Source organism: Furipterus horrens, unplaced genomic scaffold (genome assembly GCF_987537825.1).
Source record: "Furipterus horrens unplaced genomic scaffold, mFurHor1.1.pri manual_scaffold_2, whole genome shotgun sequence".
In the NCBI taxonomy this organism is placed as follows: Eukaryota; Metazoa; Chordata; class Mammalia; order Chiroptera; family Furipteridae; genus Furipterus; species Furipterus horrens.
Window position 1 is genome coordinate 43,838,807 of NW_028327172.1, and position 23,145 is coordinate 43,861,951.

Genomic DNA, 23,145 nt, shown 5'->3' on the forward strand with positions numbered 1-23,145 from the left:
CAAGAAATTGGAAATCTATTTGAATAAAAATAATGAAAGATAACTTCCCTAATTTGATGAAGGAAATAGATATGCAAGTCCAGGAACCACAGAGAGTCCCAAGAAAGATGGATGCAAAGAAGCCCACTCCAAGACAGATCATAATTAAAATGTCAAAGGTGAAAGATAAAAAGAGAATCTTAAAAGCAGCAAGAGTAAAGCAGTTAGTTACCTACAGGGGAGTTCCCATTAGATTGTTAGCTGATATCTCAAAAGAAACTTTGCAGGCTAGAAGGGATTGGCAAGAAATATTCAAAATCATGAAAAGCAGGGACCTACAGCCAAGATTGCTCTACCCAGCAAAGCTATCATTTAGAATCGAAAGACAGAGAAAGAGCCTCCCAGACAAGAAAAAACTAAAGGAGTTCATCATCACCAAACCATTATTATATGAAATGTTAAGGGGACTTATTTAAGAAAAAGATCAAAACTAGGAACAATAAAAGGGCAAAAAATACATGTCTATCAGCAATTGAATCTAAAAACAAACTAAGCAAACAAGAAGAACAGAGCCAGAATCATGGATACAGAGAGTGTCTTGATGGTTGCCAAATGGGAGGGAGTGGTGGGGAATGGGTGAAGAGGTGAGGGGATTAAGAAGTACAAATAGGTAGTTACAGAATAGCCATGGTGATGTAAAGTACAGTAAGGAGGAACTTATATGCATGACCCATGGACAGGAACTAGTGATGTGGGGTACTGCCTGAGGGAGACAAGGGATGTTGATGGAGGGAGTCAAAGGGGGAAAAGTCATAACAATTGTAATAATATAATCAATAAAATATAATTTAAAGTAATTTCTTTCTTTCCAAATACCTATCTAGGGTTATAGATTAGGATTTAATCATCAGACTTTGTATGAGAAAGTTCACTGAGCCAAAAATAAATTGATCTCTTATTATTGATCAGAGACTTTGAAAGCATGTCCCAAGCTCCCATGTGGACTTACTCCAGAAACATATATTTGATGAGATATAGTCTATAGACTACACAGATATATAGTCTCAGCTGTCTCTCACCTACTAGGGCTTCTAAAGCTCACCTCAACATATGGCTAAAAATGCTGAGAAAACTAGTCTCATTTCCATTCCCAAATTTGTATTTGTTTTAAAAACAAGATATGAGTCACCTGGTCCCGGATCTGTTTGGTCTTGATACCACATATGATGGTATTCAGCACAGGAGTCACCAGAATGCAGACATTGGCCAGCAGTACATGGATGTGGGGTGCAATGTGGTGTCCAAACCGGTGAGTGAGGGCTGAGAAGATCCCAGGTCCATAAAAGAGGATAATGACACAGACATGAGAGCCACATGTGTTGAGAGCTTTGTGGCGAGCATCTTGGGAAGGGATGTGAAAGAGCACGGAGAATAAGCATATATGAAACAATAATTAGAAAAACATCTAAAGCAATTGTAGACATTATGACAAAAGTTCCATACCAGATGTTTATTCATATGTCCTCACAGGAAAATTTGGCTAATCCAATGTGCTCACAAATGATATGTGGAAGAATATTACTTCTGCAAAAAGTCAGTCTTTTCAGAAGAAATGTCATGGGAATACTGTGCCAAAACTTCTCAAAAGGATAGTCACACCAATTTTCCCAATCATTTCTTGTGTAAGAATGGTGGTGTATCTCAGTGGGTAGCATATGGCAATGTAGTGGTCAAATGTTATCACCAGCAAGATCCCTGATTCATATAGGAAAGTGGAATTGAGGAAGAATACCTAAGCAATGCAGTGATTCAGGGAGATCTCCCCAGCACGGAACCAGAAGATGGCCAAAGCCTGAGGTACTGTGCATGTGGAGAGGACAATGTCTGTTCCAGCCAGCATGCAAAGGAAGAGGTACATGGGTTTGGGGAGGCTGCGTTAGATGAGGATAATGAAGATGAGCAGGCTGTGCCCAAGGAGTCCCATGACATAGGAGATGAAGAAGGGGATGGAAATCCACATATGCTTCTTTTCTAAGCCTGGGATGCCCAGCAAGTGGAAGATTGTGTGACCAACACCAGTGTGGTTTGAGGTAGTCATGCCCGGGGAGGCCATCAGAGACATCACTTCTTATTCACAGAGACAGAAGAAAACACAAATTTTCCTAAAATAGTCTTTGTGAAGACACTATGAAATTTGGGCATATTTCACACTTCCATCTTCTTTGTACATGCAAATAATAAGACACATACAAAGGTGAAAAAGATACGTTCTCTGTCCTCAATGAGTGACACTCTCACTTAAAGATACACGTTTCCAACTAATCCAAGTAAAATTATTGTTGTATGTTCTTTCCTACAAAATGAGGATTATCAAGGTAGAGAAGAAACCATCGTGTGTGTCTGGGAAGACAATAACAAGATGATACTTGAATTTGAGATTGAGCAGTTAACATAAGGTGAAGAATGAAAATGGGTGAACAAAAACAGAAAATCACCATAAGAAAATGTTTGCATTCTTCAAACATTTTTAGCCCAGGGTGGCTGGTGCACTGGGAGTGCTGGACAGGGCAGAGAGGAGTTGCACAGGCAGATTTTTCCTGATTGTGAAGGGCCTTAGTCACAACTTCACAGTAAGACTTCATCTTTTCCACAGGGAGCATCATCAGATGTCTTTAATCCAGTAGTTTAGAACAATTACTCTACGTAAGAAAGATTACGGTAAAGATTTATTGAAACAGTAATTGACCAAAAATACTGGATTCTAAAATGCAAGTGGTGTTCCAGGAATAGAATAATCTGAACATAATGCAGTCACAGAAGAATTAATCAAATATTTATTATGCATATGCTTTATGCCAGATACTATAGGAAGCACTTTGTATGTGGCACTTTGTATATTTCTGAATTTAGATGTTGACTATCCATTTCAGGACTGGGTGTTATCCCATTTGATATGTAAGGAAAGTGGGACCCAATGAATATGAGTTGTTTCCCAAACATCAGAAACCAATAATTGATAGAAATTAGATTTTAAAATTTCTGAAATTATCACATACAGTTTGCTCACTTGTGAAGTGAGTCGAAGAACTTTAAGATAAGGCAACATTGGCAGGGAATGTGTGCCTGAGCTGAAGCACTCCTTGTGCTCACACCTTTGGGAATTAAGTTTTAAAATACTCAAATGGGAAAAAGAAAGACATTATTGCTGGGCATGCAACGACATGATATTTAGAAGACTTTTCTGATGGTGGATATTATATCATATATTTGGTAGTGTACTTTCACTCATTAACTAAGTCACTTAGCAAGTATATTTTAAGCATTACCATTTTTCAAGTACCATATTAGAAACAGAGACTATGGGAAAAAATGAAAAACATCCAGAATTCGAGGGGCTTACAGTTTGAGAATGAAGCAAATTTGTAAACAGGTGGTTTTGGAGAACTGGAGACAAATGTTAATTCCCTCTGATGAAGGGCTATCTCTAAACATTTATGTCAGTAACTGTTACACCTTATGCACATTATCATTACTTCTTCCATTCCAGGTTCCCCCTCTGTTTTCTTCTTTCGGGGGTAGGGGGTGGGGAGCAGCTCCTATTATCATCCTGTAAATGATGGGAGAAACTGTTCTACCATTAGATTTACTGGTCAAGGGAGACCAGTCACTGGCCTTGAGAAGGGAATTGTCCCCGTAGAGCATATGACTGCTCTGTGAGCGGAAGAGGCTTGAGATGAGAGATTATAGAAGCTGATGATGCCAAGTTATTAGGGAAAGGTCATAGCAAGGAAATTTTATTAATTTCAGCTAATGCCTGAAGCCAGAGAGCTAAGAGGTTGGGGAGTTGCCTGTTTGGTCTCCTGTTAGAAATGTTTTGGTCTAACACATGTTCATCCTCTTCTCACATCTCCCCAAGATGGTCTGGCTGCCTCCTCAAAGCTCTTCCCACACTCTTCTTTGGGAAGTCTGCACATATCTCAATCATGATATGATCAAGGCTCCTCCCATATTTCCCAAGATATGTCTTCGGTCTTCTCTTTTTTTCATACCCAAATTATTAGGACACTTGTTATTTTTTTGGATGCTATCTCTTTACATAGATACTTACAGTGTACTATCACCTTCTTTCCCACACCTCACCCTCCACTTCCCCTGTAACCAACCAGATTTGTGTGTCTGGTCTTTTCCATTCTGCATCCACATATATCAATAGCCTCCAAGAGTCCTGTCACCTTCAGCCTGTCTGGGACATAACATCAGCCCAGCCCTTACCTTGATCCCGGAGCTGCCCCCATCACAGATGTCTAATTCGCTCACTAGCCTTAGATTAAGTCTTCAGGAACAAACATTAAATTGGAGATGGTATTCAACTTGTTGCATTCCAGAAGTTGGGGTTTTTATCCTCGGTCATAAGAGCCCTTGAGGGAAGTACTTACACCAGTGCTCTAGGGACAGAGCTGTCCCCACCAGCCTCGTCCCTAATGGGCTTGTTTGCTAACACTGTTCCCCAATACCTTCACCTCTTCCTGTCCATTTCTCTTTTGCTTCTCTCCAGAGGATCCTATACAAAAATCACCTACCACCTCAGCTAACCTTGCTACAGGCCTATTTTATTACAATAGGAATAAAGTTTTATGCCTCATGAAAATAATTACATGAAACTCACATCGTTTCAAATTCCAGAATCATTAATAATGTTTAACTCTGATGTCTAGGGATATATAATTGTATAAGCTTAGACATCAGTGGAAAACATGTGAGTCTTGATTACCTCAGCCATATTTCTATTTCATTTGCCTGGTCTCACCATTTTCCATTAGACTTCATAATAAGTTATTTAAATATTTAGTCCGAGCCTCAGTGTTTGCCTGTTTTCTTTCCATACATTCCCTCCAAATTTTTTTCTAGTTTCATAAGTGTTAATGCCCAAAAAGTCTTAAGTATTTTTCTCAGTGGAGAACTTTCCAAAGTACTGTGTATCTTTCTTTCACCCTGACAGATAAGCCACATACTAGCTGAGTATAGACTGGGTAGTCCTTAAGGCCATTCCACTGTCTCAGTTCCAGCATTAGAGATTTAAATATATATATAATTCCAGCATGATTCTTCTTTTGTACAAAGAATGTTCTTTTTAGCTGAATGTAAGATTTTTTTTCTTTCTCCTTAAGAGTTCAAATTTTTTACCAGCATATACATACCTTGGTGTTTCTTTTATCTCATCAGTCCAGTCCAGTGTTTCTCAATCTTTTATTTATTATCACCCACTCATGGAAACTTTAAGACATTTTTTCCTTAATCGCCCCATATGAAATTTTAATATAATAGCACAGATAACCTGTATTTCTGTTTATGTATTATGTCTGTGCTTTACATAGAGGAAGAGTAATATTTTTTGCCACCTGCCCCCCGCCCCCCCATTTCAAGAACCATTTTTGCCTTCACAAGGATGTTCTTACATCTGCTGAGGAAGCACAGTGAGGCTTTTATTACAGCTCAAGAAATAGTCTATTTGTTTAATTATTGTCTCTCATCTATTAGTGTATTTTACTCCTTCTAGAATTCTAGTAATTCATGCTTTGTTATTCTTGCTTTATATTAATATTTTTTGCTGCCTGTTTTGATATATTTTTCAAATCTATTTTGGATCTCAGGAAAGACCATCTCTTCCTTCAATTCATCCGCTAAATTATTTTTAAGAGAAATCATGTTATGGGCTCAGAAAGTGTTCGTACCCTCTCCCTCCTTGAATGTCTTTAAAATGGAACAACCTTTTATCTTGTCTTCTTTCACCCCTAGTACCTGTACGTCACTGAGTGAATGATCAGATTATTCTGACTGATCATCTCTGGCTGTTGGGTCCACTAACACAGGATTTGTATACACAGATCAGATCTGGTTGTTCCTGGACCCCAAGTGGGTGCAGTCCCAGAGATGGTAAAAAGCATATTCGTCTCTATTCCGCAAAGAACGGTAGTGAAGAACAAAATAAGCAGCAGCGCTTTCCGGATGCACCTTAAGAAAGCCTTTCCGTCCCCTGGTCCCCTAGATTCCACCTTGGCTTCCACCAAAATCAACTTTTCCTGCCTTCCTTCCTCAGATCTTATGCCCGGACACGAAGAGCAATCAGAAAGCACCCACACACACACCAGTTCCGCCATCAGGACTTCAAGCAACCAAGATCTCCCTTCTGCGCTCTCACTTTACACCACCATTATAGTGCATGGGACAGATGTAAAGATTTATTTACCCAACCGCTAAGCTAGTCCCCCTCTAAGATACGCTGTTTCATTAAAGGGTGGCGTGGGGCTTAGGTTCGTGTCCTTATTCCTGTGACCTCTCGGGGGGACCCATGCTGAGGAACCGCTAGTGTAGGAGTGGAGCCACCAGAGACAGCCACTGATAACACCTCCAACCAGCGGAGTGGACCTCACCTCGTAGCTTTGCCTTTAGGGTCGCAGGACCGGGTAGCTCCGCCCACGAGAACGCGACCCCACGGCGGGGCTTCGGTTCCGGGTTAACGTCACCACAGGTTTCGGCTGAGGGCCTAAATCAGCTTAGACTACCGGGTTTGGCTTAGCCTGTAACAAAGCGGGACCGAGTAGCCCCGCCCACAAAGAAGGACATCCGGCGGAACTTCCCGTTCTTACCTTTTCCGTCCCAGGTAGGAGGTGGGTGCCGGTCGCGGCGTTTGGCTTCCCTCGCTGTCTGAGAGGTGACTGTGGACACCCCGAAAGTTCAGGGCTAGCCGCGGCCCTCGTGGAGCCAGGTCCGGGAGGGAGCCTGAGGGAGGCCTCGGGCTCGCTGCAGGCTCGGCCCTCGCCCCCAGGCTGCCTTCCTTCTCGCAGGACACAAAGGGAAATGCAAAATTGAAGTGTGGCAGGTGAGCTGGTGGGGTTGAGGGAGGCAGCACCCCAAACTAGCGCTGGGGACAGAGGGGCAAAGGGGTGGAAAAATAGAGAGAAGGACAGAAGAAAAAGTGCTCTGAAGACCAAGGGAGGAGTCTCCGCTAGAGCGGAGAGGTCACCTGGATTAAATGCCACTGAGATGCCTTTGATACTGAATCGGACCGGAACCACGTGGTTCTTGTTTCCCGAAATAAAAGAATTTAGTTCAGGGACTCAGATAATGAAAGTAACATTTATTTCAGCTCTTCAGAGGCCAGAAACTCTAGGCATCAGAACGAAAGAGTCTCCCTGAGGTGAGAGAAAAAGTTTTATAGGGTTCTGGGGTTTTGTTACAGAAACAGGGGAGTCCAAAAACAAACCCCAGAGTTTGAGGCTGGGAGATAGGGAGCAGGAAGCAGCTTTCAGGATGCCCTTGCATGCCAGGGGCTAGTGGCTGGAAACTTTGTTGCAAAAAGACCTGCTTTACTTCCAAGGCTCTGGAAGATGAAAGGGGTCTTGGTCTGTGGGATGGTAGGAAGGAACCTACAGAGCCTGCGTGAGGTTCTGTGAATGGTCAGAACTGTTTGTAACACCCACTGCATCAGAGGACACGGTCAGGGATATATAAGCAGCTGGGGACATTTTAGCTGGGGGGTGGGGGGGTGCTCTGGCTCTGGCTCTGGCTCTCTCTTGTGTGCTCCCTCCATGTGGCTTGGAGAGAGGATCTCCAGGCTGCTTTAAGAAGAAGCTCTCGCCATGTGGTTTTGAGAAGGAGAGGAGATCCATGTGGTTTGCAGGAAGAAGGCAGTTTACAAGGAGGCTGAGAATCCAGGCGGTCCTGCATTGAGAGCTGGAGGGCACCACAGCACAGAAAGAACCTTGCCAATCAGAACTGAGTGATTGGCAGTTACTGGTAAAGCTGAACTGTGCCTAGGAAGTAGGGAAACAGTGTTTCTGACTTTCCTAAGACTGGCCAGGTCTGGGAGTGGGAGGCAGGAATATGTGCAAATAAACAATTCTTTTTCTTTTCACTAAACTCTGGTATTGAGAGTTAAAATTCTGGCAGCGGGCAATCGGGCCCCTAACTAAACAGCCTGTGGGTTCTGTTTCAATCGGAGCAGCCCAGGGATTCTGTTACAGTTTCTGTTAACCTATAGGGTCTAAGAAAAAAAAGGTTCTTTGTTTTTATTTGGCACCCAGTGATTAGTTTCAGCTAATTTTTGCTCAGCAGGTGTTCTGCCCTATTTTACTTTATGGAAAAGGTGAAAATAAGATGCATGTGTTTTCACATCCTCCCGTCTTCACCCTGGGTTCTGTGGATAGAACTTAATAGAGAGTTTATTATTTTTTGTTCATTTAAGTAAATTTTATTTATTATGCTGTAACAGTTGTGGCAATTTTTTCACTTTGCCCCCCTCTGCACGGTACCCCCTTCCCTCCAGCAATGCCCCCCTCCCCTTAGTTCATGTCCATGCATTGTGCATTTAAGTTCTTCGGCTTCACCCTTTCCTATACCATTCTTAACATCCCCCTGTCTATTTTGTACCAACTAGTTGTGCTTCTTGATCGCTGCACCATTTCCCCCTCCCAGCTGATAGCCCTCCACATGGTCCCTACACCTATGATCTGTTCCTATTCTGGTTGTTTGCTTAGTTTGTTTTTGTTTTTATTTTTTAGATTCAGTTGATAGTTGTGAGTTTGTTGTCATTTTAATCTTCATAATTTTGATCTTCTTTTTCTTAAATAAGTCCCTTTAACATTTCATGTAATAATGGCTTGGTGATGATGAACTCCTTTAGCTTTACCTTGTCTGGGAAGCACTTTATCTGCCCTTCTGTTCTAAGTGATAGTTTTGCCGGATAGAGTAATCTTGGTTGTAGGTCCTTGCTTCCCATCGCTTTGAATACTTCTTGCCAGTCCCTTCTGGCCTGCAAACTTTCTTTTGAGAAATGAGCTGACAATCTTACGCGAACTCCTTTACAGGTAACTCTCTTCTCTTGCTGCTCTTAAGATTCTTCCTTTATCTTTAACCTTTGGCATTTTAATTATGATGTGTCCCGGTGTGTTCCTTTTTGGGTCCAACTTGTTTGGGACTCTATTCTTCCTGGACTTGTATGTCTACTTCCTTCACCGAATTAAGGAAGTTTTCTTTCATTATTTTTTCAAATAAGTTTTCAGTTTCTTGTTCTTCCTCTTCTCCTTCCGGCATTCCTGTGATTCAGATGTCTTGCTCAGCTCTTGCCCCATTTCCAGTCACTTCCTCTTCCTGTAAGTGACTAGCACCTTTCTAGTTGTTGCTCTGGTGGCATGTGTTTGTGTATGTTCTAGGACTGTGTGGGCCCTTTAAACAGACTCTCCTGAGTAACCAGCATCTTCTTCCACTGCACCAACTCCCCGCCCCCCACCCCCGGGTTTACAGCCAGAAGTTATAAGGTTTTATTTTCCCAGTGCTTGAACCCTGTGCCGCATGACCTGTCCCAGGGCTGGGATCACTTGCTCCCAAGGTATCCTTCCCGATTTTTGTCCACCACATGATAATGTGGGACTGTCTGCTCCATCGGCCACTGCTTCACCACTGCCACACCGCATTCTTTCCACCCCAGCTCCCCAGCTCCACCCCTCTTACCTGTCCAGATGAGCATGGCTTCTTTAAATTCTTGGTTGTCAGACATCCATACAGTCTAATTTTCTGACAGTTCTGGGTGTTTTTTGTTTTGAGGTTAGTTGTGATCCTTATATTGTTCAAGGAGGCAAAGCATGTCTTCCTATACCTCCATCTTGACCAGAAATCCCAGGTTAATTTTTTTTCTCTGTTCTTTCTCCCAGCTTCCTGAGCTCCAGCTGCTCTTTTTCCCCAGGAAGATTCATGAGACACTTCTCAGGTGAGTTCTAACCATAGTTTATATCCTAGCTTCAGAAGTAGGCCCAGGCCTCAGTAGAGGAATAATTGACCATAGCTTCTATTTGTTACTTTTCATTCTCCCTCTCACCTACCTGTCTTGATGGGTGAACTCCCTCCTTAGAAAATCACATCTTGGGCATGATGAGGCCTAGGTTTCCCTTGCCTGAAGCCAGGTTCCCTCTAGCTAGGCTCTTATCATCATTTTTGGATTTCTGTGATGTCACAGCTTAGTTTAATGGAAATTATCATCCCCTGGCAGCCAGGAGAACTGAGTTATTGCCTGAACCCTACTATTTTTTTTCCTTCAATTTATCCAGTCACTTTCTCTCCCTGGACTTCACTGTGCTCTACTCTGCAGCTAGAGTGACACTTGTCCCCAATTTCCCAGGACTGAAAGGTTTCCCAGGAAGCAGACTTGAATGCCTGAATAGTCCTACGAAAACTGGACAAGTTGGTTGTCCTCTTACCGTTGAGGTCGTAGTCTCTGAACTAGTACATGTTTAAAGTTCTTTCCCTTCCTCTCGTTTCTGGTCTGTTAACAATAAATGTGGCAAGGTATATGAGAAAACAACTCTTGGAAATGAGTGATTGCTTCATATATGCCTCTAGAGACAGGGAATATCTAGAGCAAGAATTTCTTCAGATTCATATCTCACCTAGATATGACAGGATTTCATGTCTTCAGACAGTGAACAGTACTGTACTTTGGGCCAGTATTTTTAATGCCAAGGTTCCATGTGTTTCTCTTCACTTATCTCTGAGCCTCGGGGAGGTCTTGGTAAAGTGTGCCAGTGCTGTGACAGATGACAGATGTGGCACTAAGAGCTGAAAGAAATGGGAACATGTGGCTCCATAGGCCTTCCCAATGCCGGCCATACTTGTAGGGGAGCCCTTTCAGGGCAAGTGTGATTTAACTTTACTGCCAGTTGACCGCTTCTTAACTCTTTATTATCCCAGATTTTTTCATTTTTGGCTAACCTTGGATGTGCTTAATTTTCATTTTTACTGATAGTTTTTCCTTATATCAGAACTTTTTTCATGTTACCAATGTCTTTTTCATTATTACTACTTTTTTCCATTTTTTTACAATTTTATTCTCAAAAATTATGTTGCCCTCAAAGTTATTTTATGTCTTTCTGTAACTACCCCAATGAGGTCCATTTTCTCCTGACACCTTTTCACCTGAAGTCAGTAGATAATCATGTATTTCTGTTGGTTGAACATGAGTTTGTTTATTTCATCCAAATTACTTCAAAACCCAGGCAACAAGTGTACTTTAGGACATGGATGAACTGAACTTCTTTAAAGCTACATTTGTTCATGAGAGTTCTTTGAGGTTCTTACAGAAAGCTTTGTAGTGCAGTTGTCTGTCCTTTTTTAAGTCAACAGTTGACTCCTGGTATTCTCTGGCAGGCATTTTCTCTTCTGTCAGGATCACCTAACTGGGTTGGAGCATCCTGAGTGCTGGATCGTGGTGAAGATTCCAGAACAATGAGAAGGCGCAAGAGTCTTCGTACCCAGCTGAACAGACATGGATCTGAAGCTCAGCAACCTGGCAACATCACCCAGGTGACCTGTGCCGTGGCTGGGATAGGGACCACTGTTGGGGCCGCCTCCTTGCCCACCTCTCCCTCCCCACTCCACCCACAGAATCTGATAGCAGCAGCCACACTGGGGCCCCCAGCTGAAATTAATGTAACCTTTGAGGATGTCGCCTTGTATTTCTCCAGGATGGAATGGTGCCTTCTTAATGAGTCTCAGAGACACCTGTACCTCAAAGTGATGCTGGAGAACTTTTCACTTATATCCTCGTTAGGTTGCTGCTGTGGAGCAGAGGATGTCAAGGCACCCATTGAACAGAATGTAAGAGTATCTCAGGCAAAGAATCCTGATGTAGCTTTGTCTTCCCAGAAGAGCCACCCCTGTGAGTGTTGTGCGTCAGTCTTGAGAAAAGTTTTCCACCTGGTTGAGGAGCAAGGAACACAGCACAGCTTGAAACTGTTGAGGTGTGGGGCATGTGCAAAAGAGTTTTATTTCAGTGCCAGGTGTCACCAGCACCAGCAGCAGCACATGAGAGAGAAGCCTTCCCTAAGGGGTGTGGACAGGGTCTCATTTGTGAAGGGCTGCAATTTCAGTGTGTCCCAAAAGCTTTTTACCTGTGAGGAGGTTGGACAGGACATCCTTACCAGCTCAGGACATATCCAAGAACAGGACAGACCAAATGAAATGTTGACATCTGGAGTGAGTTTTCAAAGGAGAAAAAATTATTACACCAGGAAAAAATGTAAGATAGCCAGTGGCTGCAACCACACACTTGTTCCAGACCAAGCCATTACTGGAAAACAGTGTTTTGTGTGCCATGAATGTAAAAAATGTTTTACAAGACTTTCTCACCTTCGTGATCATCAGAAAGTTCACACAGGGGAAAAGCCATATAAGTGCAGTGAATGTGAGAAGTGCTTTAAAGATCGCTGTGGCCTTATTCAACACTGTCGAGTTCATTCTGGAGAAAAACCTTATGAGTGTGGAGAATGTGGGAAATCCTTTAGCCAAAGCAATGATCTCATTCAACACCGGAGAATTCACACTGGAGAAAAGCCATATAAGTGCAATGAATGTGGAAAATATTTTACCAGAATCTCTAGCCTTTATTGTCATCAGAGAGTTCATACTGGAGAGAGACCTTATGAGTGCAGTGAATGTGGGAAATCTTTTATCAGGAACCATCATTTGCATTGTCATCAGAGAATTCACACTAGAGAAAGGCCTTATGAATGCAGTGAATGTGGGAAAGCTTTTATCAGGACCTCTGACCTTCGTTGTCATCAGAGATTTCACAGTGGAGAGAGGCCTTATGAGTGCACTGAATGTGGGAAAGCTTTTATCAGTAGCTCTGGCCTTCGTTATCATCAGCGATTTCACACCGGAGAAAAGCCTTATGACTGCAGTGAATGTGGGAAATCTTTCACCTGTAGCAGTGGCCTCCGTTATCATCAGCGATTTCACACTGGAGAAAGGCCTTATGAGTGCAGTGAATGTGGGAAATCTTTTGTCAGGAGTTCTCACTTGCACAGTCATCAGAAAGTTCACACTAGAGAAAGGCCTTATAAGTGCGGTGAATGTGGGAAATCTTTTAGCCAACATTCTAACCTTTCTAAGCACATGAGAGTTCACATGGGAGGAATTTCTTAGATGTGTAATTAATGTACAGGTTTTTTGTTCAGTGTTAACACTGGAGGAAACGGAGGCCCCATTTTTCTGAATTTAATTGCATACATTGAACTGTCAACAGTAGGGAGATTTTCCCTAAGTCTTAGTTAATGTGGGAAGCATGTGTGTCTGGTTGCACATTCTAACCTGTCCAGGGCTCTTGCCAGATTTATGTCACTACAAATTTCTGTGGCCGAAGCTATTTCAGCCGTACCACCTAGCAAGTCTCCATAGTTTGCATCACTCACCATCCTAATTGTTCAGGAAAGCTGACTTTTTTTCTCTGGTTTGTTGGAGGAAATTAGGAGTAGCCTGAGCTCTATGAGATCTGCATTTCTGCCACTCTGACTAGTTGGGGCATCGGTCTGACCCAGTGTTGACCCCAGAGAACATTATCTGAGTTCAGCTGGTGGCTTGCAGAAGGACTGCCTTTTCAGAGGCATGGTTTCCCTAGATACCTATGATGAATATTTCCAAGTGTCAAAGTTAAACTGCCATATCTGTGCCCCTTTGCTCTGTAAAATAATAAAGGCTTTTTTGTTTAAGTCCTCTTTAATCTTGGATGTTTTATTTACTGTGTGAAGTAGGTTTATAAGCAGACTTGGGCTCTACAAGTATGAAGAGGTGAAGAACTTTTACAGGGGTCTCAAACTTTCTCTGTGTTCAGGGGGACGGTATTGTTACAGAAACAGGGGAGTCCAAAAACAAACCCCAGAGTTTGCGGCTGCGAGATAGGGAAAAGGAAGCAGCTTTCAGGATGCCCTTGCATTCCTGGAGCTAGTGGCCGGAAACATTGTTGCAAAGATCCGCTTTACTTCCAAGGCTCAGGTCTAGGAGGGGTCTTGGACTGTGGGCTGGTACACAAGAAGCAGACAGAGCCTACCTAGGGTTCTGCGAATGGGCAGGATGGTTTGCAACACCCACTGCGTGAGAGGACGCAGTGAGGGCGAGAGAGGAGGCAGGGAGGAAGAGAGAAGCAGCTGCGGACATTTTGGGCTGGCTCTGGCTCTAGGAGGCTCTCTCTCAGGCTCTCTCTGGCCCTCATGCCCTCACTCTCTGGCTCTTGCGGGCTCCCTCCATGTGGCTTGGAGAAGGGGTCTCCAGGCTGCTTTAAGAAGAAGCTCTCGCCATGCGGTTTTGAGAAGGAGAGGAGATCCATGCGGTTTGCAGGAAGAAGGCAGTTTACAAGGAGGCTGAAAATCCAGGCGGTTCTGCATTGAGAGCTGGAGGGCACCACAGCACAGAAAGGACCTCCCCAATCAGAACTGAGTGATTGGCAGCTACTGGTAAAGCTGAACTGTGCCTAGGAAGTAGGGAAACAGTGTTTCTGACTTTCTTAAGACTGGCCTGGCCTGGGAGGGGGAGGCAGGACTATATGCAAATAAACAATTCTTTTTCTTTTCACCAAACTCTGGTATTAAGAGTTATAATTCTGGCGGCGGCAGTCGGACCCCTAACTAAACAGCCCGTGGGTTCTGTTTCAATCGGAGCAGCCCAGGGGTTCTGTTACAGTATGATACTGAGATTAGGTCACCAGTTTTTGCCAAATTTGCTAGGCTGCCCACATGCCCCTAGAAAAGACAGCGGGGCTCTCTGGTACTCACGTGAAGCCTGGATGCTATGAGTTTTAGGAGACTCAAGAGAGAGCCAGTGTGACAACCCCAGGTACTTCTGAGAACAGCATGAATTTTTCCCTTGTTCGCAGGGTGATTTTGAAGGGAATCACTTCCAAAGGCCTTGCAAAGGGCCATGTGTCCTAATGCCTGCAATTCCATGGGTGATGGTCACTTGGTTGTAGGACCATAGGGGTAGGGGAAACCATGATTGCTACAGAATCACTGGCCTAATGGGGATTGGAGAAGACTGCAGCCAGCTAGATGTAATGTACCTCTTTTAAACATGCATCCAGAATTATTTCTGTGAAAAGACTGTAGGATCATTGTGTACCCAAATCTGAGGATCTCCAGGCATGTTTATCTTCTGTGGCCAAAGTCATTGTCATTGAAAATAATCAAAAGGTTTTGTGAACTTATGTACCCTCTCAGATGTTCCCCTGGAGACCACTGGTGCCCAGGCAGGAAATAAAAGAAAAGTGGTATCTATGGTCCAGGGCTGCAGAAGTTATCAAGACAAGTACTAAGGGGAAGGGGGAAATTGGCCAGCTTGGAACTGATCTTCACAGCCCGTTTAGAGGAAGCACTGCAATGTGGAAAGAGCCCTGAGTTTAAATTTGTACCATCCAGATGATCTTTCAAAAAACAGGAGCTCCTTTCACCACAAAATGGAAACAGTTTTCACTGAGCCTTTAAATATAGTTTATAGTAAGACAGTGGCTTATACAGTTCTTACGTAGTTCTCTCAGCATTGCAATGATGTATTCCATTATCCCCATTTTACAGAACAGGGAGCTGAGGGTTAGCAGGGTGAGCTAAACTGTCCCAAATAGTGCTGCTCAGAGCTTCTGGGTGAATGACACTTATTCTCAGCTCTGCTGACTCCTCATCAGCCACCATCCTGCTCTGTATTTCTTGTTTCTGTCCCTCTGTCTCTTTACTGTGTAAATTGTGTCCTTGTCCATTTTTGATAGCATAACCCCTTAGCCTCATTTTCTAGTTAATAGTTTTCTGATTCTCTGGAACAATCTCCCATTCTTCACTGTGTATGATGATAGAAGATAGCAAGTCCCTCTTTTCTCCTACAGCCACTTTTCATTGCACTGTCCCCAAATGACATCAACAGAGGAGCCCCTCCCTCTCCCTGGCCTGTGGACCTCTGTGAGGCATGGGGCAGCAGGAGAGGACAACATCTTCTCACAAACCGGCCCCTCTGCAGCTCAGAGACCCATCTCTCCAGAAAGCAGCATTCTAGGAAAGGAAAGTTCACCTTCATCAGTAATTCTAGAATTTCTAATGAGACAGAAATGTGACACCATTCTCACTTGTTGGATCACCTCTTGATCCAGCAAAGATGAAACGGCATGTTAATTCCCAGTGTTGCCATGTGTGTGAGCAGGTGACACATATATTCTGTCCTTGGGATTATAAACAAATAAAACCTTACTGGCCGACAGTTCAGCATTACAGATTTTGTAAAACTTTTTAAACACATGCTTGCATTTCACCCATTGATCCAAATCTGCCATATTCTCAAATAAGCAGACAAATTATAAAATGCACATTAAAAGATGATTATATCATTGTTCATTATATTAAAATGGAAGTAGCACCTAAACACAAAAGTATTTTCAAAAGTGGATAAATTAGTTTTGCTTGCATGCATTAGCGATGCAGTTGACCCTTGAACAACATAGGGGTTAGAGGCACCAACTCTCCTGCATCATTGAAGATTTGACTATTAACAAAATTTCGACTCTCCAAAAGCTTAACTACAATCATCCCTCAGTATACATGGGACTGGTTCCAGGACCCACCAGGGGATACCAAGTCTCTTATATAAAATGGTGTAGAACAGTGCATACAGTCAGCCCTCCACATCTGCAGATTCCCAGCCACAGAAAATACTGTTTTTGTTCCTCAGAACAGGATGCAAAACCTAGGTTTATAGCACTATACTTACTGAAAAAAATCCACATACAAGTGGACCCACACAGTTCAAACCCAAGTTTCTGTAAGAAGCTTAAAGGTAAATTCAAGTCTGGTAGTATGACCTGCTTGGCAATTTTTACTACTTCTTTTCGATGTGAAACATCCACACAATTAAACAATGGTTATCCAAAGAAGTATCTAGAAGATCTGCGAGGAGCGTGGATTATTTTATAACAGGTAAAGCAACCTGTGGGGTTCTCCGTTGATAGGTAAAGAAAGGAAGGTGGCTGGGCTGAGTAACGCAGCAATGGACAGTGGTGTGTGAGGGTGAAGACAACAGTGTATCACAGGAAGTGGCATGAAACCAGATTTCACTAGGCAACTACTGGAAAGTGATGAGAATTTTCTGTCTATAAAAGTAACTGTAAAGGTTAGTGGAGACTTTAGAACTAAGTCAGCTGAAGTTTCCTCCAGCTTTGCTGCGCTGCCGTAGTTCCTGAGCAGGTGGGTGAGCCTCATTACTGGTGCTTAAGGTCTAATGGGCTGATCCATGCCATGCTGGGCCACACTGAGGCCTGTGCCCTTGTGTACATGTTCTTATGTATTAAATGGTTGATTTGTTTCCAGAACATTAAAAGAAACTTGGAAAAGTAAACTCATATTATCTTAAGCTCAAATATTTTATTTATACCAAAAAGTTTATAATTTCATGTTCCTGGGTTTAGTAAAAGCAAACTCATCCAGAACCGATAAAAAACTAATAAATTTCTTTATGTAAAAATAAAATTATTTGAAGAAAACAAGAAAAGTCTAAAATATAGGACAAACTGAGAGAAACTACAACATGGAACATAGGTAAATGTGTAATATCTCTATAAGAACTTTTAAAAATTGAGGGGGAAAAGTTGCAAAAACTTGATAGAAAAGCAGTCAAAGATATGAACAGATGATTCAAAAAAATATAAAAAATGTCCCTTACACACGTGAAAAAATATTCCTCATAATAAAAAGTGCACATTAACACTGTCACCTATCAGATTAACAAAAATTAAAAAGTACACCAACACATTCTGTTGGCAAGCCTGAGGAAAAATTAGTGCTCTTATACATCACTAGTCAGGATGCAAATTGGTACACTGCTAATTGGGGGCAATTGGGCAATATCTAACAAAATGATACATGCTTTCCCACTTATTGCAGTTTACCCTAGTCCCACCTCTCCAACTGTACAAGAATATGTATGCCCAAAATAATTCATTTTAGCATTGTAATTGCAAAATGTTTAAAACAGCCTAAAAAAATTTACATGCAAGAATGGCTAACTGAACAATAGTACTCATACATCCACCCAATGAAATACTATACAGCTATAAAAAGGAGAGCAATACCTATAAACTGATATAGAATGGCTTCCAAAATACATTGTTAAGTGAAAAAGCAAAATGCAAAAGAAAGATTAAGAAAATACGAGATCTGTCTGGAAAAAGTACAGCCATTGTTAATATAACAAGAAGAGTTAGCATAGTATCAGTGTAACCTGGCAGCCAAGGAAAGTGGACTGGAATGCACATTCATGAATAATGACAGCTTCACTGTACCAGTCAGTGGGGGCAGTAGATGCCTCTGAGTCAGCATGTGTACATGTGTACTATGGATGTCGCATTCAAATTGTAAGTAATGAATCTATAAAATTTTGCATTAAGCTTGAACATGCCTCTATGGAAACTGTTCTGATGGTTCAGAGGACCACAGCTATGGGCAACTGGTGATTGACAGCTTCATCACAACAACGCACCCATCATGCATCACGTCTGGTGCAGTTTTTTGGCAAAACATCAAATCACTCAGGTTACTCAGCCACCCTACAGCCCAGATTTGGCGCCCTGTGACTTTTGGCTTTTTCCAAAACTAATATCACCTTTGAAAGGGAAGAGATTTCAGACCATCGATGGAATGGTCTGAAATACAACAGAGCAGCTGATGGCAATTGGGAGAACTGTGTGAGGTCCCAAAGTGCCTCTTATGAAGGTAGCTGGGGCATCATTGTCCTATGTACAGTATTTCTTGTATCTTCAGTAAATGTTTCTGTTTTTTATATAGCATGGCTGGATACCTTCTGGAGAGACCATATATATATAAAATCTGTACAATTGTACAAAAAGAAACTTAGGAAAGGTAACCCAGAAACTGAGATGGGTTACATCCAGGGAGTGAGTGGAAATGGGGTGAAAATAATGTGATGGAATGGGGGGAGTGAGACTTGGTAGTTTGTGGTTTTGTGCAGTTCTGACTTTTAGAACCATGTTAACATTTCACATACTCAATTTTTTAAATGAATGAAATCGAGGATAAAAGGGAAAAACTCTAACATAGAATACAAATGGAAGCATATAAACCTGACCATATTTCAAATTAATGGCTTACACAGTGAAAGTTGAGAGTAAGTTTTAAACCAATATTTTGCCTCCATGCCCTCAGGTTCTAACAAATATTGAACTCTATGTAGTAGATTTATTTTCCACAGTAGACTTAGCAATTCTGAAACTATATTCCATGTAGTCTAGGATTAAGCAACTCAGTAAATATATCGTAGATAATTGAAGCCTGGTTTTTTCACTTTTGGAGAAGGAAATTACATATGGAAAGGAAGGAGGGTGAAATGACTTTAGGTGTTTAATTGGACTTGGAGGTACTGTATAAACTCTTGGTTTTTAAGATGGATAGATAGGGAAGATACATAGAAAAAGAAATAAGATGGTAGATGTATGTGACTTTGTGTGTGTTTATACTAGATACATGCATGTGTACATATGTATATCACATGTGTATGATATACATATGTGTGTATTTAAAGCATATAGTGAGAACTGACATCAGACATCAGGTTCTAGAAAGGCAGAATTTTAATTACGCTCCTCTTTGCAGCTACAACAGGGCACATATTTGGTATCAGAGAAATCATCACCTCTTCCAGGTTTGGCTCTCACCTTCCTCATGACTCCTTAGATCCAGAAATAGCCAAGACCTATTGTGAAGATCACAGCATGACGTCCCCATTCCCCAGTTCAGGACTCCAACCTTCCTGTCACCTCATTGACCTGCCCAATAACTCTTCCTTAAGGATATAACCTTTTGCTAGAAACTTTTAGGCTTTCAGTATAAACAAACACTCTGGCACAACCTAAGTGAACCCAATTGCCTCATGGCTCCCACAGCCATGTGGTGCGGGCCACCCCAAACCTAGACACACACACACACGCACATACACATGCACACATGTGCATACATGAGCGGAGAGGGGCCACAAGAGGAACAGGAAGAGCTGGTGCTCAGGCACAACCCACAGTGGCTGTGGGACTGCAGCAGCTGCAGCAGGAGGACAACTCTGAAGAAATGACTCCCTCAGCCAAGCACAGGCAGACTTAGGCTTTCTCAGGAGGAAGCGAGAGGCCACCAGGGGTCAGAAAGATGGGTCTTCCTTCAGGTGACCTCTTTGTGGGGGAAGGGCTGGATTCTGCCCAGGAGAACGGCCCCTATGGAAAGGAAGTATCTTCCAGCAAAGAACTGCACCCTGACAATCCCCAGTTCCTCCCTGAGCCGTCACCCACACACTGCACCCACCGCCTTCCTGAGAGTCCTCTGGACTTTGGCATCTTCCTCTCAGCAGGGACACCAACACCTGCCTGAGCCATAGTCCTCGGCCTCTGGGCAACTAACCGTAAGCCACAGGAATGCTGTCCTCCTCTCCTAGGTAGAGAAGAACATCAGTTTGTCCACGAGAAATTCTTCCTGCCCCTGAATAGGAGTGGGTGAGAGGGGGAAGATAGACCACCTCCCAGATGTACACTTCCCAGAGCCCACAAGTGAAGCCCAGTGCCATCATGGGGAGGCCCCGGGCACCACAAGGAAACCCGAGGCTGCAGAGGTGGGGGTGGGGCTCCCATTCTGCAAAGCCCTCCTCAGCCCTGAGGCCAGGCTGACCCCCTGGGGGAACAGGCTAGGTGAGGGAGCAGAGGCAATCTCAGAGTTGTCCAAGTCTCCTGGAAATGGCCTGGGCAGCAGACTGCTGTAAACCACCAAGAAGGAATGGCTAGTTCAGTTCAGTTCCTGGAAACTCAAGTTTGCTTCTATTTTTGGAAAACAGCATTTGCCCAAATTTTGACACCATCATGGGGACCTAACTTAACAATTTAGCTGGTGGATGTCAGCTCCATCCATATACCCACATTTCTCCTTAGTGTACTCCCCCCTCTTCAGTAGCTTCTTGTGCCCATTCTAAGCCAAGAATGTCTCCTTGTGGCCTGGTAATGCAGGACACCCACCCTACCAACCCTTTCTCACTGCCCCTGAAGGTTAAACCCAAAGATGTTGCTCTTGTGAAAGAATGCCCTATTGGTGTCAGATCAGGCAAGTAGGGAGCCATAGCAGGTTCCAGACTCTCCTGATCCCTCTGATGCCTGTCCCACAAGAAGAGGACTCCTGCCCCTAGCTGATGGCCACATACCTGCCCCATGTAGACCCTAGGATGTGTTCTCCCAGCAATCCCTGTTCCAGGGCACAAAGGCAGAGGCAGAGCAAACCATTCAGGAAATCTGCCCACTCCAAGGCCCTCAGTCTCAGGGGTGTCACTTGCTCTTTGAGGGGCTTCTGAGCATCTGATGAGATAAAATACCAAAGTGCTTTGCAACAGTAAAGCACCCTTCAAATACCAGAAGAGTTTAACAGAAATAATCCAGAAATGTGATCAGGCGCTGGACTAGCAAGAGAGGTGCTTTAGAGGATCCCAGGAGAACTCTGCAAGGGATGGTGCCTCCCAGGAAGGATTCCAAGAAATGGGGGCAGTGCCAGTACTGGAGGCAGTGTAGCCTGCTCTGCCAGGCAGGGCTCATTGCCAGGAATGGGCCCAGGGAGGAGATTAGTGGTGGCAGGAAGTGGCCGAGGGAAGCAGGGACTCAGCCAGTCAACCGTCTGCAGAGGGTATGGGCAGAAATTACTCCCAGCCTTTGGCAGGCACTGGCTCCCAGCAGGACTCAGCTCCCCAGAGTGCAGCAGGGACCAGGCCAGGTATAGCCAGGAGGGAGAGCAGGTAACATGGTCTGCTGTGACAACCAATATCCCTGTCCGGGGAGGAGGTACCAGAGTCTCTTGCAACACACAACTCTCTTTACCACAGCTGAGGAAGATCATAAGCCTGCCAGGTTTTGCCACTCTGTCCCCATGGTGGAAAGACCTAACATCCAGAGCAGAATTCCTCACCCATTGTCCCCCTCCCCCTTCCAGGAGTGACTGTCAAATATTTAACAACTGATACCATTCACAGTGGAGGCAGGAGTTCTCACAAACTGCCACATGAGAGTGACTGGCACCATCCGGCAGTCACAGCCTCAGGGGCCCACAGCAGATCTGGGAATTCCAGCACTGTCCCTGGGAAGTTGTCTTCCCTACCCTAGTCAAGTGGACGCACAGAGACAGGGATCAGAGGTGGGGAGTACCTCTGTGGTAAACTGACAACGTATTTCTATCCTGCGGTCCACTTTTGTGGCCATAGTTTCACATAAGCCTTGCAACAAGAGCCCAGTCTGGTGCCAGACAAGTACTGGGCGATGGGAAAACTAGCCCCAGCACAGGAGCGGCCCCCACTCCACGGCTCAGCTCTCAGCTCTGTAAAGGCTTAAGAAAATCTGAATGAAGGTCATCTTCTGGCCCCAAAGTCATGATCTGTTCTCTCCCACCCCAGGTCTTACTCAGCCTGTCTTATCCAAGGCCTGCTTCCTGCAAGCCCTGCTGGGAAGCCAACAACACAATGTGTACCAGGACTCCCTCCCTGTTCCCTTCAGCCTCACCTAGGCCCAGATGTCGGAGGAGGAGACAGGAGTTGAAAGATCTCATAAAAATTATTCTGCCCAACTGAAGTAGGCCATGCTATCCTCAATGCTAGCTAGCATCCTTACAAATCACACCATACTGGTTATTAAACATTTTTACCATCACCCTTAGAAATAAGTTACGATAGAACTAGGCTGCCTTAAGATAGGTGCCTGTATGTTCTTTGTCATCAAGTTACTTCTCATAAGAACTCCTCCTTGTCCAACAGTCTTCACCCCACCTCCCATGTTCAGGGAATCTGGTCACTTGGCACAAAGTAACTGGTGGTACTGTAACAGTAGAAAATTGTAACAGTAGGGAATTGTAATAGTGGGGAACTGTAAACTACCCCACCATTCCTTTGACAGTGTTTCTATAAATGCTGACTCTAATATGTAGCACATAGATAAACAGCCTGTTTGTATAAGAATCCTAGGAACTAACTTCAAAGATACAGATTCCAGGCATCCCAGCTCCAGGAGATTTGCTGACCTTCAACTGTGAAGCCAGGATGATGTAAAAACCAGGATGACAAGAAACCAGGATGACTAAGCAGGGCTGACGCACACCGGACCATCACTTGCCTTATCTGAATGGACTGTGCTTCTCTTCACAGAGAGTTTTTCAATCTCCTCCCTTGATCTCTTTGTTCTGTTACCCTTCTCCCTCCTCATAAAAACCTCTGAGATGTGGAGATGGGATTTCAGACAAGAGTCTCCCATCTCCCCATGAAGATGGGCTTTGAGACATGGGTCGCATC

At 43.6% G+C, this 23,145-nt stretch overlaps 1 protein-coding gene and 1 pseudogene across 3 annotated transcripts; one reads left to right on the forward strand and one right to left on the reverse strand.

Moving 5' to 3' along the window:
• Window positions 1–1,117: 1,117 nt before the first annotated feature.
• LOC150018398 (olfactory receptor 52B4-like) lies at window positions 1,118–2,101 on the reverse strand (annotated as a pseudogene).
• Window positions 2,102–6,701: 4,600 nt separating this feature from the next.
• On the forward strand, window positions 6,702–13,531 carry LOC150018399 (uncharacterized). Of its 3 annotated transcripts, none has more exons than XM_090264645.1 (3): window positions 6,702–6,859; window positions 9,690–9,745; window positions 11,179–13,531. In XM_090264645.1, exon 3 carries the CDS (start codon window positions 11,257–11,259, stop codon window positions 12,955–12,957), a length of 1,701 nt encoding a protein of 566 aa, XP_090120771.1. In that variant the 5' UTR covers window positions 6,702–6,859; window positions 9,690–9,745; window positions 11,179–11,256; the 3' UTR covers window positions 12,958–13,531. The 3 variants fall into 3 exon arrangements, with proteins under 3 accessions (XP_090120771.1, XP_090120778.1, XP_090120775.1); XM_090264652.1 differs by having other exon boundaries at window positions 11,198–13,531; XM_090264649.1 differs by lacking the exon at window positions 6,702–6,859 and adding an exon at window positions 7,158–7,177.
• Window positions 13,532–23,145: the final 9,614 nt, after the last annotated feature.